General features: G+C 39.0%; 1 protein-coding gene across 3 annotated transcripts; it reads left to right on the top strand.

Moving 5' to 3' along the window:
* The first annotated feature begins 488 nt into the window (after positions 1–488).
* On the top strand, positions 489–14,042 carry LOC107219749 (proton channel OtopLc). Of its 3 annotated transcripts, none has more exons than XM_046743172.1 (15): positions 489–583; positions 2,124–2,297; positions 2,656–2,830; positions 2,911–3,069; positions 6,964–7,093; positions 7,734–7,914; positions 8,894–9,002; positions 9,361–9,484; positions 10,197–10,360; positions 10,463–10,582; positions 11,874–12,011; positions 12,120–12,348; positions 12,787–13,012; positions 13,114–13,363; positions 13,429–14,042. In XM_046743172.1, the coding sequence occupies exons 2-15, from the start codon at positions 2,206–2,208 to the stop codon at positions 13,753–13,755; spliced, it is 2,424 nt and encodes an 807-aa protein (XP_046599128.1). In that variant the 5' UTR covers positions 489–583; positions 2,124–2,205; the 3' UTR covers positions 13,756–14,042. The 3 variants fall into 3 exon arrangements, with proteins under 3 accessions (XP_046599128.1, XP_046599127.1, XP_046599126.1); XM_046743171.1 differs by having other exon boundaries at positions 489–632; XM_046743170.1 differs by lacking the exon at positions 489–583 and adding an exon at positions 1,540–1,852.
* Positions 14,043–17,794: the final 3,752 nt, after the last annotated feature.

Here is a 17,794-nt window from a genome sequence, read left to right as displayed (position 1 = left end):
ATATTGTGAATCTTGTAACAAACGTTGCGGTAAGAAGGAAAGTGTGGTTAAATTCTTGAAGCTCGGCTCGAATTATTTCTGATTTTATCCATCAAAATTTCGATCCAAGAAATACATTGAACGGAAAAAAATGTCGATCCGTACAGAATACGGAGATTATAGTCGGGAGTGAAAAATCATTTCGTGTGGTTTTCGATCAGTATTAATGCGAGGGCTGGCTCACCTCGAGTTAATCCGTGAAACAAATACCCGGAAATTCTGATCGCAAATTAATATTTAGCGGAGATAAGAAACCGATCTTGCAAGTGAGAAAATTGGAAAAAGCTTATAGCGATAAATCATATTCTGAACTCTCGGAACGATGATTGTAGATCATATCTCTTTGCGAATCTTGAATCGTCCGCTGATTGATCTGTCTAATTTACAATCGTCCAGAGGTTTAAATCATTTTGGCACTGTCTGCAGAGTACTTTTGCCAATCTTGACGCAGACGACCCTCCGGGACACGAAATTCGCGCGTCAAGTGAAGTGCTCGGTGGTTTTCTTTAATCAACTTGCAAAGGAGCGATCTATTCTGCTGGAAGTGAGCACTGCTAATTATTGTATCTTTTGAACGACAGAACGGTGAACGGGTGCGTGTAACTAAAGACGGGTATTTCTCATCGAATTTCGAAATTCGAGTCCCTAGTCATTAGCTCTGAGTCACATGCATTTATTATCGATGTAACGTTTTTATTTAAATGCAAGTTATTGACTTTTATTGCACTACGGCAAATGCAGAAAACGGATAATCAATTGAAATACATGTCCCGAAAAATAAAATCATTCCCACACCGTGTTAAGAATATTCCATTCATGATCGCATTGAATGAGATTTGTGAACGGAATCTTAAGTTTTTATAACCTGGCAACGCTTCTAATGTGTCAATATGACGGTTTCTTTCCAACACTGAAATGAGTTTGTGCAAAAAAGCAATACTAAATCTTCATAACTTTGTATAAAACTGTCGTTTAGACATCTCTGTTATTTTTCTTCAGCTTATGTAGCTTGTTTGTTAATTATCAACCGATGTCTAGCGAAAAAAAAAACGGCAAGACGAAAGAAGTTATTCCCTCACTTTATAATTTATTTCAAACTTATTTTTCTATATGTTATAAATAAAAATATGGAAGACCATAAATAGACCTGATTTAGTAAAACTTCGAATTTCTGCGATAAAAAATAATCAGCTTGGTACAAAAAATTTTGTTAAAATCCTAATTGAAATTTTGGACTTTGATGAGAAACATCCACACATAGTTGGAAATTTATGAATGAGAATTCGATGGTTGTAACTGCATGTGATACACGCAGAAATATTCCCTAAAACAAATTGTTATCGCGTCACGTTTCGAGGCAATTATAATCCGTGCGATTTACCGGATTAATAACTTCGCGATAAGGTTTAATGAGATTTGCGGTAGCGAGAATTGGCGTTGGCAAAATTGGGCTCATCGGTTTGGCTAATTCACAAGTTGGTAAAAGATCCCGTCAAGACAGCCGTTTGTCGTCGTTTCTAAGTTCATTTTGACTCGGATCTGATTAACCGACTCACGGCTTCCGCTCGTCTGGCTCTCCTCACTGTTGCAAAGGATTCCCGAGTTTTTCGTCTACGCAATTTTCACCAAAACCAATTCGGGCATGCGGCTTGATATTGCGCGAAAACTCGAAGGTCCGAATTAATTCGCCTCAGTTGTAATCGCGAGCAGGCCAATTTTCGTTTCTTCGTTAAGAATATAACCCGATGATCAATCGGGGTGTGTATCGACCCTCGGAACCGGAACCCGATTACGAGGGATTCGTGGCCGGAAGGCAAGTGGAAATTCTCAAGACGTAAATGACTCTCTGACGAACCATTCTAATTGCGACGACGTGCTTTGTCTCGTCGCGCGGCAATTACTTTGTGCAAAAATTAAAAAAGAATACCTCCCGAAAAAAAAATAACGTATACACGTATCCGCGTGTGACATTCTGTAACATCATTTATCCCTCGTCGAAATTCGCGGGGCCTTGACGTGTTTATACAGACTGCAACTCGCGTTCCTCTTCTACGATTCATTGATCCCTTTGTTGGATTGTGCAGATTTTGCGCTACTCCGAGTGACGATACATCGGTTGAGAACTTCGGCGACCGCAGCTCAGAAGCCAATTTGGTTAACACCGAAATGGACAACTTGTCGATGGAACCGCAACGAGACCCCGATGAAACACCGAAACGGAATTCTCCCGAACCTGTTTTCAAGCAACCGTATCTGAGGTCAGTACACATTGCGTCTTGAAGTTGAGATTCGATGCTATTTACCGCAAGGAAAGCAACGGAATTCAAGAATTCACTCTTTTTATCATATAGAAACAAAAAAAGAAAAATCGTCGTAAACGCCTTGACGTGAAATATAGGTAAAATGTATTTTCTTTATCGTGAGGTGACACCTTTCTTTCGAAATCCAAGAAAACCGACACGAGCAATTTCGCTACCGAGCAATTTGCGAAATGTCAGAACGTGTTACGAGGCCAGTGAATTTTGTCTGCTGTTGTTCCGTTGATCAAATGATAAAGGAATCAACGAGGTATGCAAAACAGGGCGTGTATTTCTCAAAAACATATTTTCATTCCAGAACCGCTTCCCAGTACGCATTGCCGGAAAATGTGTACAAAAATAGCGACGACGGAAGGTTGAATTCTCCTAATGTCGATCAGGACCCGACGAGAGACGCTGGGAAATACAATCCGGCTTTTCATTCCGAAGAGGATGATACATTCGGTCCGACAATTCCGAGGGTGAACAGCCAGGTGGGCTAAAATTGTTCTGCAATTGGACTGAAATTATTCCAAAAATAAGCAACTTCGTGCAATTTTGAAATTCTGTACAGAGTCTTCGTAGCAACGGCGGCTCCGATCCAAGACTCAACAGACGCAGATTGGACTCTGGTCAGTCGGGCTACAGGACTCCAAAAAGACCGGCTAGTCTACATCTTGATAATGCCAGTCACAGAAGTATCACCTTGGATAGAATCAGTTCCCAACCCAACGTAAGTCAAAGTCATTTATAAATGATGTGCGAATTCGTGATTTAACTACAAGACTGCATGACTTTTAGAATAGATAGAACGTTAAGCGGTAAATTGCGGTGAATTAGTTTAAGATCGTGAAAATAATTCTACGACGTCATTTTTCTCGCTTGAAAATTTCGAACGGAATTGAAAAATTGCGATGACGGAAGTTTTGTTAGTTCGTTATTCTTTTCGAACAACCACATGTCATCGTATAATCAACCGTGATTGATGAACGAAAAAGACAAATTCCAGACGGCTTGAATCTTCGTTCACGTGAGCGAATCCGTAATTTCCTCGATTACTCAAAGTTGACAAATGCATTGTTTCCGTCCCGCAGGAGACATTAATAAATATAAGTGACGCATGCGGCGAACATCGAGGCGGCAGAATTAAGATAGGATTAAAAACCGATTTATACAGTTGCCTTGATTCAATCTGTAAATTAGATTAAGAGCGATCGCTGGTCAGATAACAGGTTCGCGGTATGTGCGACTTTATCGCGTACAGATGAACCTGCGTCGTACCGATAAACATCGTATATTTTGATTTCTTCGCATTTCCGCTCATCGGGATAATTATACCTATAATTATTATTATTGCTATTACTATCAATCGATAACGATCAGCTGAACGTTCATTCTCGTGATCGTTAACCCAAAGTCTGATCACGGACTCCGCGTCTTTCTATCGTTCAAAAATCTTGACTAGGTTTAGGTACTATTTAAAGCGAACATAATACAGGGACGAGGAGAAAATGAAGGGAAAGAAAAAAAAACGGAAGTGGAATTACAGCGTCACTTGTTTTCCAAAGTAAAGGCGACGAGGCCGAACCTACTTATGTCGGCAAATGAAGTTTCACGAGTCGATATTCTCGTTAGCTTTTGAGTTAAAGAAAAATGTATGTAGGGAAAGTTGAATTGCTTTGAAACTAGAATTTGCTGTCAAGAAATCTTCCTACCTCTCTCACCCCCCTACCCCCCCCCCCCCCCCCCCCCCCTCTCTTTGCTTGTCTCTTTTTCTCCCGCTCCTTATCTTTAAGTATACATTTTTTCTCAGCGCGAGAAGAGGTGTGAAAAACCGATGCACTTAATTCGAACGAATTGATTTTACGCAGGGTTCAGGGTTACGTGTTTCACGGAATATGTTGACACAGAGAACAGCGAACACCTTGTGAAAGAATTAAGCAGTCAAGTAAAAGACGACTACAAGTGTACTCACAATTGCGCTAATTCCAACAAAGCGACATTGCTGCTTGTGTTTCGTTTCTATCGGTAATTGAGAATCACCAATGTTCTACTCGAAGCGAAAGTCAGGGCAGCGAAAGCCGCAAACATGAGACTATCTTAGTTCTAGTCGAACGCTTCGGTCAGTGCGGTTTGGTCTTTGATCTGCAATGGTCCATTCCTGGAAACGATCCAAGTATCGCCAAATTATCGGACAATTATTAACAGTTGGTATTCTTGAACCTCCAGTGAACGAAGTGTAGTCTCACACAAAACTACGCTTACCAACAAAACATATCTCAAAGTTTTAGATGCGAAAAAAGAACATTGATGTAATCAGTTTGTATGTAAGGAAGTGTTGAAAGTGTCGTTTAATCTTTGCATAACGCGATCGGCATTTACTTGCACAAGGAAAGTTGGCTCAAAGTTGCGGAAGGATGCTGGCCTCGGTGATGACGCGTTGTAAGTTTACTAGATTTACAAATAGTTTAAACAATCCTTAACAAAGTTCAGAGAAAGCGTCGATTTATCGACACGTCAGTGTCACCGATTTCATTCGCCGGTGAGGAAAAATTGATTGAATATTTTTATTTATTTTTTATTTTTTTTTGACAAGTTTATTGAAATCGCGTAAGTTAATGGCGAGGAAACTGCCGTTCCAGTTTCCGGTTCGAGGATACCGGGAATAATGAATAATCATGCGCGGTGAAACGATCAGACGAGGAGAACGATTTTATAGACGAGTAGATCCTGTCCTCGCAGGTTGTTTTTGGTTTTTTTTTTTTGTTCTAGTCGTCCCCAAAATGCAAGCCTGTTTTCATTAGCTCGTGTATGACTGGTTGAGTGGAGAGGGTACCTAATCCCCGACACGATGCCTGCCTGCCCGTTAATTATCCACGAATCGTCAATTTCGTCTTTGAAGCGAGCTCCGCGCGTCGTGTCGCGAAAATTGAAGTAATTAAAATCCGCGCGACGAAGCAGAATCGAGGCGGGTATCGATAGTTATATTTACGTGGGTTTCGTTGGCGGTGCAGTCATCTACTTTCGGTATCGGACACCCGCTGCCCGTTGCCCTGAAGCGTGCCTCTTGTTACATTTCGCGCTTCAACGCCTCGCAGCGAAGTGGAGCGCATCCTGGGGGACTTTCTACTCCTCGGAAATATTCTACTAAAAATACACGGACAATTATATGCACAAACTGGCAGCACAACCCGTTACGCAATTTACACTTGCGGATAATTGTCCTTTGCAGCTCGTTTCTTTCGTCAAATGCACAAGCTAGACGTATTTTTACACCTAGAGCGATCGATTGTGTTTGAAAATTTTTAGTTTTCGAACTCCTTGACCGGAGGATGAGTGCATGATGTGAACTACTTTCGAATGTTACTAACCGAGCACAAGAAACTGATGAATTACGACCTTCGTTCAGTTTTCTCTTTTGCCATTCAGGTGGTTTGCACATTTGAATCTTTTTTCGAACAAGAAATTTATTGTAATTATAGGGAGTTGCGTTGTCGGTAATAGTGGCAGAAAAAGGTTCGCGAGGCATGTCAAAACATCGAGTTATTATTCTGACTTGTCGTTTCGGGCTTTTTATTTGGTTTCAAAATCAGGCTATGTCCAGGACTGATTCTAGGGATTCTTTGCCCAATCTTGGAACCTTTCTAAACTTTTATTGCAGTCGAATATTACGGTGAGCACAAATCAGAGGCGGTGAATCACACAAGTAACGAACGAATATCGGACAGTGGGGTAAAACTGATGTGGCTTGAAAATTCCAAGTTTCCATAACCTGAATCGATGATTCATTATTTGTAATTGAGCGTTGAGGTTGTCGAAACTCCGGCTGAATTTTCGTCTGCAATAGAATGTTAAAAATGAAATTAGAACATGATCTAATTTTCTTCTGTCTTTTTTCATAATGTCCCAGAATCGATGGGAACGAAACTGGGTTTCGGAGCCGGTGATTCGCTTAACGTAAAAACCACGCACAATTTTCGTCGGCTTACTCGGTAGTTTTTCGATAAAAATGAGAGAATGGGGATTTATCCGGTTGAATGCTCTCGGTTAACGGATTGTTTTTAACTTGTAAAAACTTGGCAGGTATATCCTTCTACGATAAGTCAGTCTTTAAACCAAGTTTTGATGTTTAAACTATCCGCGCGCTTTCTCCCCACGTAATAATTGTTACAAGCTAATTATACATACTAAAAAAAGCACGCCTATGCATATAAAAAGTAATTTCCCTATCGCGTGAGAAGTAGTTACGATGTATTATATAAATTTTCATCCAACCACACTCCGATAGCTCTAAACCGTATAAAATAAGATAAATTCGATCGTATACCAAGTTGTAAAAAACGTAAATTGTTTAACGAATGATTTGAATCAGCGAATAAAAAGGAGTCTGCCTTTACTTGATTTCAAAGATATTCTATCGCTTGCAAAAACTGATTTTGGAACAAGAAAAAATGATTTCATCGTTTACGACCGTCTTCCATGTCGGATCGTATTTGGAATATCTCTCAATGCATGAAAATCTCGAGGATTGTAAAAAAAAAAAATTAATTTTCGCCTCAAATCATCTCCGGATATCTTCTGCAATCACAAATAAAAAGTATACAATAGAAAATGACCGTTTACACAGGGAAGCAGTAATGGCAGCATGGTACTGCAGCTGGTGCTGCCTCCGGGTGCCCTGAGGGACATGACACAGGAATCCGGAAGTCCGAATTTCTCATCGGTTACAGACATTCCCAACGAATATTACACACGACGTAAGTTCCAAGCCTTGAATCTTCCGGACTTTGGCCCATTTCGTATCAGATCGTTACATCTCGGTATAGTTTCTTTTACGTTATATTCATGTAGTCCTCTTCGCTGGAATTGCAACCTCCACAACGATGCCGCTTGCAGGGTTTTCTTGTTACTATATAAAGCTCACCTTGTTCTTAACAGGTCGATTGGCCGAAAATCGATACCTTTTATTAATAGTCGGAACAAATTTCTATTGTTTTTAATAGCGAATTCAATTTTGTCATCTTCTGATCGTAATAGGTATCATTGCAATAGTGTAAAATGAAATGTCTGACGGTTCCAACATGATAAAAAAGTGTTTTCCTGAATTTGTAGGAAATAGTCTTTTGAATAAAATGAGTCATCGTAGAGAGAAAAGGAACGAACCTATTACACTATTCACCACTTTAACGAAATTTTAAATGAAGAATCGATATCTAAGCTCTGGTCTGTAATTTCAGTATTTTCTATTCACGAAACGATCTTCGTACATAACTACTCAATGCACGATCAAACTCTAATAAAGTTAATAAAAAGTATGAATTTTTGGTCCATCAACCTCCGTAATAAAAACAAACAAAAGTTTCTCCCACCGCGGCAAAAGGAAAACCTTGTTTTCAGCCCCAAGCGTTGTCAGTTATGGGATCGGAAGTAAAGGTCGTGGGACCGAAATCCACTCCTTGAAGTCGCCCGGACTCAGCAGAGACTTTAACAGCTCGGCAAGTTTGCATAGCGAAGCTGTTAGCACACCCGGACATCATCCACCGCCATCTTCGTGCGATGAAAAAGCACAAAAGTTCAGGTGAAGTAACGATACACGTGTTGCATATCTTATCTGCGTATGACGTAGTGAATAACATCCTGAGTAATATCAAGATTAAGATGAAACTCACCTTTGGCAAAGTGACAATTACGCGCAAAGATCGATCATTGCCCGGAGATACATATTCATTTGTGCGTAAATTAGCATACAAGCAAATGAAACGGTGTTAGTGAAACGGCTGATTACGGCATTCGATTACCCCGCAGCGATTTTCGAACTCGCGATAAAATGACGACCATAATTATCGTCGCTGCAGCACCGTTTTTAACTTTTCAGAAACACATCAGATTATCATTATTATGCCTGATGTGAAATCAAATTTCAAGAATTACACCCAAGGTACATATTTTAGAGGAAAATCAGTTGCCGCATTTGTTATATCGCTGAATAGTAGAATTTCTTGATAGAATTTATGTCAGTTATGCATGGATGTATGTACATGCATTTGTTTATTTTTTATTCTCTTTTGTACATGTTCCCGACGTTTGTATTGTCGTGTATTGAAAAGTGCGATCGAACAAGCAACAGTTCTGCATCCTGAGGGATAATGATAATAATAAAGGAAATGAGGAAACCTCGAAGATAATAAATAACGCGTATTTACGGGTTGGGAACTAACGATACTTCAAACTTTCGCGGCTGTCGAAACCAGAGACCGCGGTGGGATTTTATACACGGTACAGCGTTGCAGTATCGACTGATATTTTGTAATATTTTATATCTTGTTTGCTAATAATTGCAAAACATCTATTCAATTTTTATTTCTCTCATTTTTCTCATTTCACGTTTAAACGGTACTCTTTGCGGTGACTGATCTGCACGCTATAGACACACTCTCGGGTAAACTCGTAATATAGCCGTAAGCTTGAATGATGATTACAAACTTGAGGTGCACATTTTCTACCGTGAAAATCGTGCTGAATTTTCATTAATTTTACTCTTTATTCTCTTACCACAGAACTACTGTCTCGGTGGTACTGTCCTGTATTTACGCAGTTATATTGATCCCATTGGCCTTGGTTATTTACATCGCAGACCTTTTGAACGAAAATTCTTGGCTGGCTTCGGTGAGTTACACGCACATACGACTCTATCCAACGCGATAAGTTCACCCTTTATTAACAAATTATGAATATAGAATTATTACACGTTTTACTTTGGACTTTTTTGTATCTCGGAATATCGTATTTCCTGCAATTATTCGCTCGTTAATGGATTTCCAATAATTACGTACCAATAGCTTGATACATTTTGCCGGCAATTAACTATGTTCCAATTCAGGTTTTTCCGCCGTTACAAATTGTTCGATAAACTAATTATTGAACTTCGTTTTTTCACACACATCAAAAGTTTGCCAAAACATATGTGAACTCTCATCCATCGTATTAGTTTCCGACCTGTTTTCACGTCGTATTTTTCTTTCAGGCATTTAATCTGTACTTGGTCCTCGTCGGATTCTTGTACCTGATTTATCTGTTCTTTGACATACGGTTCTACGTCAGTAAAGGAAAAAAATATTTCAAAGCCACGACAAATTACGATAAAGAAGGTAAGATTGTGTTAATGCGATGGGATGACGTGCGATCAATTATAAACAAGGACCGAGTATAAATATTCTCTGTCACTGATTGCCACTCGATTACATCACGTTCTATAATTTATTGAAATTTGATTTATATTTTTACAGCTGGTAATGATTATAATTTTTTTTTACTCAAATTGCATCTTCAATCTATAGTATCTCGTGTATACTAATCGTAAGATCTTTAGATACGCCTCGATCGATAATCGTACACCTGGTCAATCATTGTCAATATTCAGGATTGATAAAAGCAGATTTTCATCCGTGAATAGTTTTAAACCAATTATAAATTATTAGCTTTTCTTCTCCTAGTGTGATTGATAATATTATTTATAAGCAGCTGCATTTCGACTGCTCAATAATTTGATGCCAACCGTTATTACATTTTCTACAGACTTATACTCGTTTTTCATTTCGTGTTTGATCAGTAGAAATAATAGATTTCAAAATTGGCAAAAATAAATAATTATTCACGTACGCACAATGACGTACTGTTGATTCTAAGCCCTAACCATGGTTCAATATTCTATGATGAATTGATTAATAATTCATTACACTTATTAAACAACAATACATCAACCACTGTTTCCTCGATATTCAAAATCCGGAAATAATTTGGATTAAAATGTGGCAACAGGGTAGGAAAAATAAAAGGAAATTGAAGATCATCTAATTTCAGATGACGTCAACTCGGTGGATCTGAATATGAACAACATCCCAGCACCGAATCATGCATTTTGCTTTGCATTAGGGAGACATGCTGGCAGTATTTACTTGCGAGTTGGTGCAACAATTTTCTGTTTTGGTCATTTAATACATAGTGGATTAATACTTTTTTACGAGGTACGGAGGAGGTGCAAATTCTTAAGTTGTTCTCGTTTATTTTCTTTTCTTTTTGAAATTACATTGATTCCACGATGAAACCCGTTCTAATTGGAATTCCAGATCTTGTTTCTCACGTCCGAAGAATTCTACGCGTGCTTCAGTGCCGTTGCCCTTACTTTCGACATCTTATACCCTACTTATTCGTTCTTCCTATTGTTCTTCATCTATAAATATTCAAACGTAAGTATATTGTTGATGTTTGAAAAATTTATTAACAGTTTCCCAATGATAGTCTGCAATTTCGACGCTTTAGGATAAGCTTACAAGTCGCAATTCGAAAAATGTCTCTCTATTGGCCTGCATATCGGATATTCCATAGAAAATCAATCAATTTAAAATTTTTTAGGTGATCGGTAGAAGCTCGAGAACTTCATTATTATTCTATTCGTTGTATTCAATCACTTTTGAGTATGAATATCCAAATCCTCCTAATGTTGCATCTTTTTAAAAATCCTCGGAAAATTCGTTCCATCATGAAATCAATCGTAAAATAATTGGAACAGAAAATCAGATGTTTTATAATTTGTTGAGAATTTTAAACAAGGTTCGATTATTTGTAACTAAAAATTGACCCCATAAAAAAAAAAAAATTTAACGAACACTAATTAAATGTTTTAGAGATGTTAGTATTATCTAATAAAAATCCGATAAAATTATAAATAACGTGGATTGAAACTGGTCGTTTTTGGAATACCTCATATACGACTCGTTTTACTCACCGGTTAGTATATTATTATTTCACCGTGAGTGTGATTGCCTCGAAATATAATATTCATGAAAATATATAAGCCCGTAGTACCGGCTGTAATTTTGCTAAATGCAACTGATTTCGCACTATTCCAGTCGCTGCACACATCGAACCAAGCCCAATTATCTATGTATAAATAGATTACTCAGCATAGCACATCGTGTTTTGAACTCACGTACACCAATGCGAATTAAACGCAAATATGCGCAAGCGAATTTTCATCTCCAATTCTTTCATTGTAATTCGCGCATTTATCCCCTCGGTGTATATACGACAACGATTGCTTATAATAATATTAACCTCAGAAACAATTTCACCTTGTATCCTTCGGAGTTAAATTCTCTCTCACCAATTTTCGTAGATTTGTGTGCCAAAGTGTGCAGAATATATCTTTTTCTAAACTTCCTCTTTCCCTCTTTCAAAGTCGCTAAAACGATTTGAAATATTCCGAAGTTATCGATTATTCTGTGTCCTGCGTTCAAATTTTAACTAAAATCCTTTAAATTGTTTCGACAAATTACTCAAGAAATTCTGTGCGATGTTTCCTGAGTGTTTTTTTTTTTATTGTTTTTATTTACTTTACATTCTCTGAACTCTCGTTTGATATTTTATTTTAGTTACCTGCATTTTATCCCATTGTAAAAAAATCGAGTCTCCTCGTAATAATCAAGGGAGCTGAAAAATCCGTAGAGAATTTTCCTCAACGCTTATGTGATATTTCAGGTGATTATCAACCACTGCAAGGAGCTTGCAAGGATATTGATTATGCACACGATAGCGACTAGCCTATGCTTTTGGATATGGGCAATATTCAGGGAGAGCACCGATTCGTTGTCGAGACACGCGAACGCTGCTGACGCGGTAAGCATTCAACTTGCTTTATCCTTCGCGTTATTCTGACCGGAGAATAATAATTGCGAATGGTAATACAGCCGAGATAATCCTCTGTATCGAACACCTTTTTATCAGGAAACCGAGGAAGACACATCCGAAGTAACAGCCCTCATAACTGAGGACGGCGAGGCTTCCGTCGCCCTGCCGTTAACCTCCTACCAGCAGAGGGGAGCGAAAGATTTGATAAAATTCTTGAACGGAAGCTATTTCACCAACGAATGTCACCAGACGGGGCTTAACACAATCTACGAATGGTTTTCTCCGTACCTATACCCCTTCACCATAGAGTACAGTATTCTCATCGGTAAGCCGCATCATTCGTCATAACGGACGCATTTTTCAATGTAGATTCCTTGCACCTCGAGGACTCTGACAAGAAAAATACCCGGGATATGCCTTGCGGTTTTTCTGTATTTTGTGACAAGGTTTAATACGTCAGAAAAGACCACGCGCGTATTTTTAACGTGCCAGTTCGGCCGTTTAAGAGGTAAAAACGAAAAAATAAGCGATGCCACCCCTGAGAAAAAAAACTATGTACAATAAAATAATGTCGAATTGGTTTTGTCAGAGCGTACTAAGAAAATTGATTTTTGGGGCCAAGTTCTGGGGGCGGTTTTTACCGTTTAAACGGCTCCATTACCGCGTAGAAAAATAAAAGTCTACCGGTTTTTTGATACATTTACACTTGAGGTACTTTTCTTGCGAGTCAACAGATCATGATACCATCGTCATTGATTTCTAGTCGGTGTATTATACGTAATTTGGGACAACATTGGGAACTGTAAACGAGGCGGTGGAAGTTCCGCCGATGGTGTACCTTGTCCTCCTTTGGCCGGACCCTCGGCCGGGAGCAACATAATCGTGCACGCGGATTGCCACCATGCCAACAGAGGCCTATTCGCGGGATTGTTGGTGCTCGTATTTTCTATAGTATCGATAATACTATTTTTCGTAGCATTCAGCGACTCGTGAGTATATCACGGATTTACGGATCCGTGCATTTTCATTCGAGTTAATCGAGCGGTGAACGCGGACTCCAGCGCGAGTAAACATTCCTGGTACGTTGCAGGCAGTACATACAAGTCGGGAAGACGATTAACAGTGTGACGGAGCTGGTTTTGCTCTCGATAATGACCGTCACGGCCCTCCTTGCCTACCATCAGATAAAGCAACTGGACGTGAATCATCACCCCGTGTCCCTGCTGGACGATATCCTGCTGTTCATAGCTGTGCCGGCGTTTTTCTTGTACGCCTTGTTCAGCATCGTACCGGCGGTGCAGAAACAGGACTGGTTGAAAATATGCACACTTATAATAGGGGTGAGTTTGACGCTTCTGATACGATAATTATCGCAAATTTCATAACTCGATTCTGCTTTCTCCAGATGATTCAGATCATGATTCAAACCCCCCTGATCATCGACGGTCTCAGACGTTGCTCGAACACGAAGAAGCTGCGCAGCAAGAGGCCCGGTCGAGAGTTGATCACGTTCTTGATCATCTGCAACGTTGCTCTCTGGATCATCGAGACATTCGAAATCAAGTCGACGAGCAAGCAGGACGACAGATACGATTTTTACGGACTTACTCTTTGGACTATCCTCAAGCATATGACCATACCGCTGACGATGTTCTACCGATTTCACAGCTCCGTCTGCTTGGCTGATATTTGGAAGAGTGCTTATGTACCAGGAGAGTTTGATCACCATTAACTTATTGTTAGATCGCTTTTGATATCCAACAAATGATAATTACAATAATTACCCGATCTCCTTCTACCGAACATTTTTTACACTCGACAGGTCGAAGACAAATTCACAACACCTTTGTAATTGTTTATTTACTGTCCTATGTTAGCATGTCACTCCCTAAGAGTATAGTATCGTTGTTGACTAGTACTTAAGGAATTCCGTGTAAGATTATATCATGCGTGTACTGTGTGCATGAGAATTATGATTGTGTCTTGTAAATAGTAAATTAAAATTAATATATGCACGAAGTTTCTAATGATGAAGAACCCTTGGCATTCTATTGGTGTTTCATCGCAATACAAATTTATCAAAAACTCAGTGTAAAATAGAGATTATATGTACTCTTGAATGTCGGAATCCTTGTTCGATGGATGTGCATTTCGTTGGATAACATCGTCCATATGTCCGATAATTTTTTCCAACGAGTCCTCGATGAGTGTTAGTGGTAGATGAAAAAAATAATTCCTCTAGTGTTTCAGCGCGTAAGGTAGAGACTGAAACGCCACTGCCAATTACCATCCGAAGCAAAACACGGCATGCGAAAGGTTAGTTGATATTTTACCGACATCTGCAAGCTTTGCTGGAGGGATCTACCTCGGTTCCCGGTTTTAGTACTGTCCTCATTTGGGAAATGGCCTCATTTGAAAAAAGCATAAATTGATTTATTTTACTGATCGATTAACGTCAATGAACAGCCTGAAAAGACTAGATGTAATGGAGATCTGAACTGATTCCTTTTTGAAAGGTTTACCACACACACTTTTGATCATAATTGAGGAATTTTTGATTCAAGGGACAAAAACCAAGCACGTATGAGATGGGTATATAAGTCAGTCTTGAAAATAATTTGGAGCTATAAAATAGTATTCGATATCAAATTCTAGAAGAAAAGGTCAGAATTTTGAAAACAATTATTTTTTGCTGTAGATTCGAGAACTCTGGTTGGACGTGCTCTGGGGCTCATTTTTATAGGAACGTGAGTCTTTGCCGCGGAAAGTACGAAACACATTGCGGCCATCTAATTATTGCTGGATTATTCCCAGCGGATTTTCGAAACCTGATATAGACGTATTGATAGTGAAAAAAAACACAACAGCGCACAGTTTAATGTCATTGCAGACGACATATCAGAAAAAACAGTTAAAAATCGTGAGAAGTTCTGCATCTTTTGGATGTATTGCCTCAATTGTTAGTCTTGCACTGCTACAAATGTCTTTGCCGCAATCCTTAGGATCCATAAATTTTCTGCTTCAGATATCGCAAAAAGAATAAGGCTAACACGTATTATATTTTGCGGATCAACATTTAGCCGATTTTAATTATTACTGAATTGAATTCTTTGATGCACTATATCGACGTAATTTTGCGGGAGAAATTGATTAAGCGCAGTCCCAATGCGCTGCGAGTACCGTCTGAAAAGTTACAGCCGAAAAACGAAATATCTCTCTTGTAATTTTCAAGCTGCCGGTCCTTTGCTCTCTCTGATGTTTCATTTGCGTGCATGAGGGTCCAATGAGTCCTAGATACGGTGATATCAATCGTTTCTAAGATGACAAGGTTCTTGCTTCAAAAATCGCAATTAAAGCAAGATTACCTCAACTGAAATAAAAATTAGGGGATCAGAGGAATAGCGCATTTTGAATGGTTTGAAAGCTGCCTTGGAAACAAACAACAGAGAACAAGGATAGGTGACTGAACTTGCCAAATAGGCGAATTAACAATTAGTGTACCACAAGGATCAGTCGTTGACTGAAGAAAATAAAGACAGTTGCCCTAATGTGCTTTGGTGTGGCAACCGAAAATCGTCGTGCGCTTGCGCTCCCGGAGATATTCCAACAATAGAGTTGAGAACTTATTGCAGAACATCGGAGAGTTACCGATTTCGACGTGATGCTGGATGCATTCTCCTTCCCAGTAACACAGTCTTCGAAAAATGGTAAGCCCAAGCCAGTACTTAGCCTGTCTGTACTTACCGACTTGTCGGCGATACGAGAAATTGATAATGAGAATAAATTTCTTCAAACATTCGTAGAAAAACAGGGATTTAATTAAAGTATAAGTAACCGAGAGAAGAATGTATACTTAAATCATAAATACTAGTAGATCAGATGTAATAACGCTGCAGAGACCAAAAAGTATTTATGTATATGCGGTCCATGTACGATATTAATATATATGATCCATTTACGATGAATACGTGATGCATACTATAAATTTAATAATTTTCCGGGAGACAAACTAGATTACCTACAATAATACATCTACAATATGAAAATGGAAGAATTATTCATTTCGAAATAGGATTCTATTCGACACGCGCTCGATGTATTCCGTAACATTAATATTCATAATTATTCCAACAAGTTTCATTTGCTCGCTCGATCTTAAATTTTCGTAGGCATAGAATCGGAACGCTGTTTTAGCTAGTCACAAGCGAAGTATCTACGTTGGGTAGGTAAAGCAGAATTGTTTTTTGAAAAGTGTTCGTACGAAAAGAAATTCGGAGTAGCTGTAATACATCACGGATGCGCTGATTTTAATCGAGATGAAAAGGATGCTTCGTATATGAGACGGTATTTAACGCAGTGTCCTGATTAAAAGGCCTGAAAAGTGAATGTCGGCGATTGTTTTGTTTTTTTTCATAGGGAGAGAGAACAGAGCGTCTTCAAACTTCGAGTGTATTTTAACAAACATTTAAAAGGTACGAGCAAAAATTTTTATCATCCGACTGTCGCAGAACAGCAGCATTATTAGCTGACCCGTTAACTGAAGAATATATCTAGTCAACGGCTGACCATCGAAGGGCCTAGCCACTTGAGTCTCGAATCAGTAGGAAAGATAAAATGCGTATTTCTTGTCTCATTGTGAAATGTTGAAACTAAAACTGAAATCATTATGCATCATATCATATCATCGTACATCATACATCATACATCATGATACATCATACACAGTATTGAAGTTCGAAACCAAAGTTTGGATGTTCGGATGTTCGAAAAGTAACGTCACCAAAATTTGACGTCATCGATTTGAGATTCAGCTAACCGAATTCTTCAGTCTCGAAACAACCGCGCAGTGGAGCGGACGGATGAGAATCGCGCTCCGCAAATTTCGAGTACCGGGTTCTCAACCTCCTGGATCCTGCGCTCGGGGTCCGGTACCTAGTGAAAATCGACTTCCAGGACAAAAGCTACGTAGTTTTTGCGCTCCAGGTCCGCGACCTGGTGAAACTCGACTTCCTTGACAAGCGCTCCGTAGTTCTGGCTGTCCAGGTCCTTGACCTGGTGACTTTTGACCTTCCGGACTAATTTTCAAGTTTACAAGTTTGATTAATGGAAACGTCATGTTTTATACTATCGAACCAATAAGCATGCTTCGGAGAACATTTTGAATCGGTAAAAGAACCAAACGACCAGAAACAAACATATTGCAATTGCAATTGGGCATGAATCCTCACACAATATTTTTGACGTGTTCTAATATTCGAAATATTAATTAGTATTCGAGGTGTAACCCGAGGTGGTTATCGGTGATTGTTGGAGGTAGTCGGAGGTGGACGAGGATTTGTGCACGGTGAGTAAAACATTTTCATGATATTTTCTGGCATTTGTAATTGTATTTTGTCTAAAATATTTCAAACTTGTCATGTTTACAATAAATTATTTCAATTCATTTTTCGCGCAAGCACAAATTCAATAGTTATAAATGCGCTAATGATATTTACTATATTATTAATCAATTAATTAATTATATCAATCCTTACATAATGTTTTTGATGTGTTCTTATACTGAGAATATTTATTACTATTCCAGGTGTAACCCGAGGTGGTTAGCAGTAGTCGTTGAAGGTGGTCGGCGGTGGTTGGAGGTGGTCGAGCTAGACTAGGAGGAGGACGAGGAAGACGAGGAGAACAAGGTGGACGAGGAGGACAAGGATTTGTGCTCGGTGAGTGAAACATTTTTATAATATTTGATGGCAATTGTAACTATATTTCATCTG

This window comes from Neodiprion lecontei, chromosome 6, assembly GCF_021901455.1.
Source record: "Neodiprion lecontei isolate iyNeoLeco1 chromosome 6, iyNeoLeco1.1, whole genome shotgun sequence".
NCBI classification, from domain to species: Eukaryota; Metazoa; Arthropoda; class Insecta; order Hymenoptera; family Diprionidae; genus Neodiprion; species Neodiprion lecontei.
The sequence above is the reverse complement of the archived record's forward strand: the minus strand, read 5'-3'. Positions and strand labels throughout refer to the sequence as shown.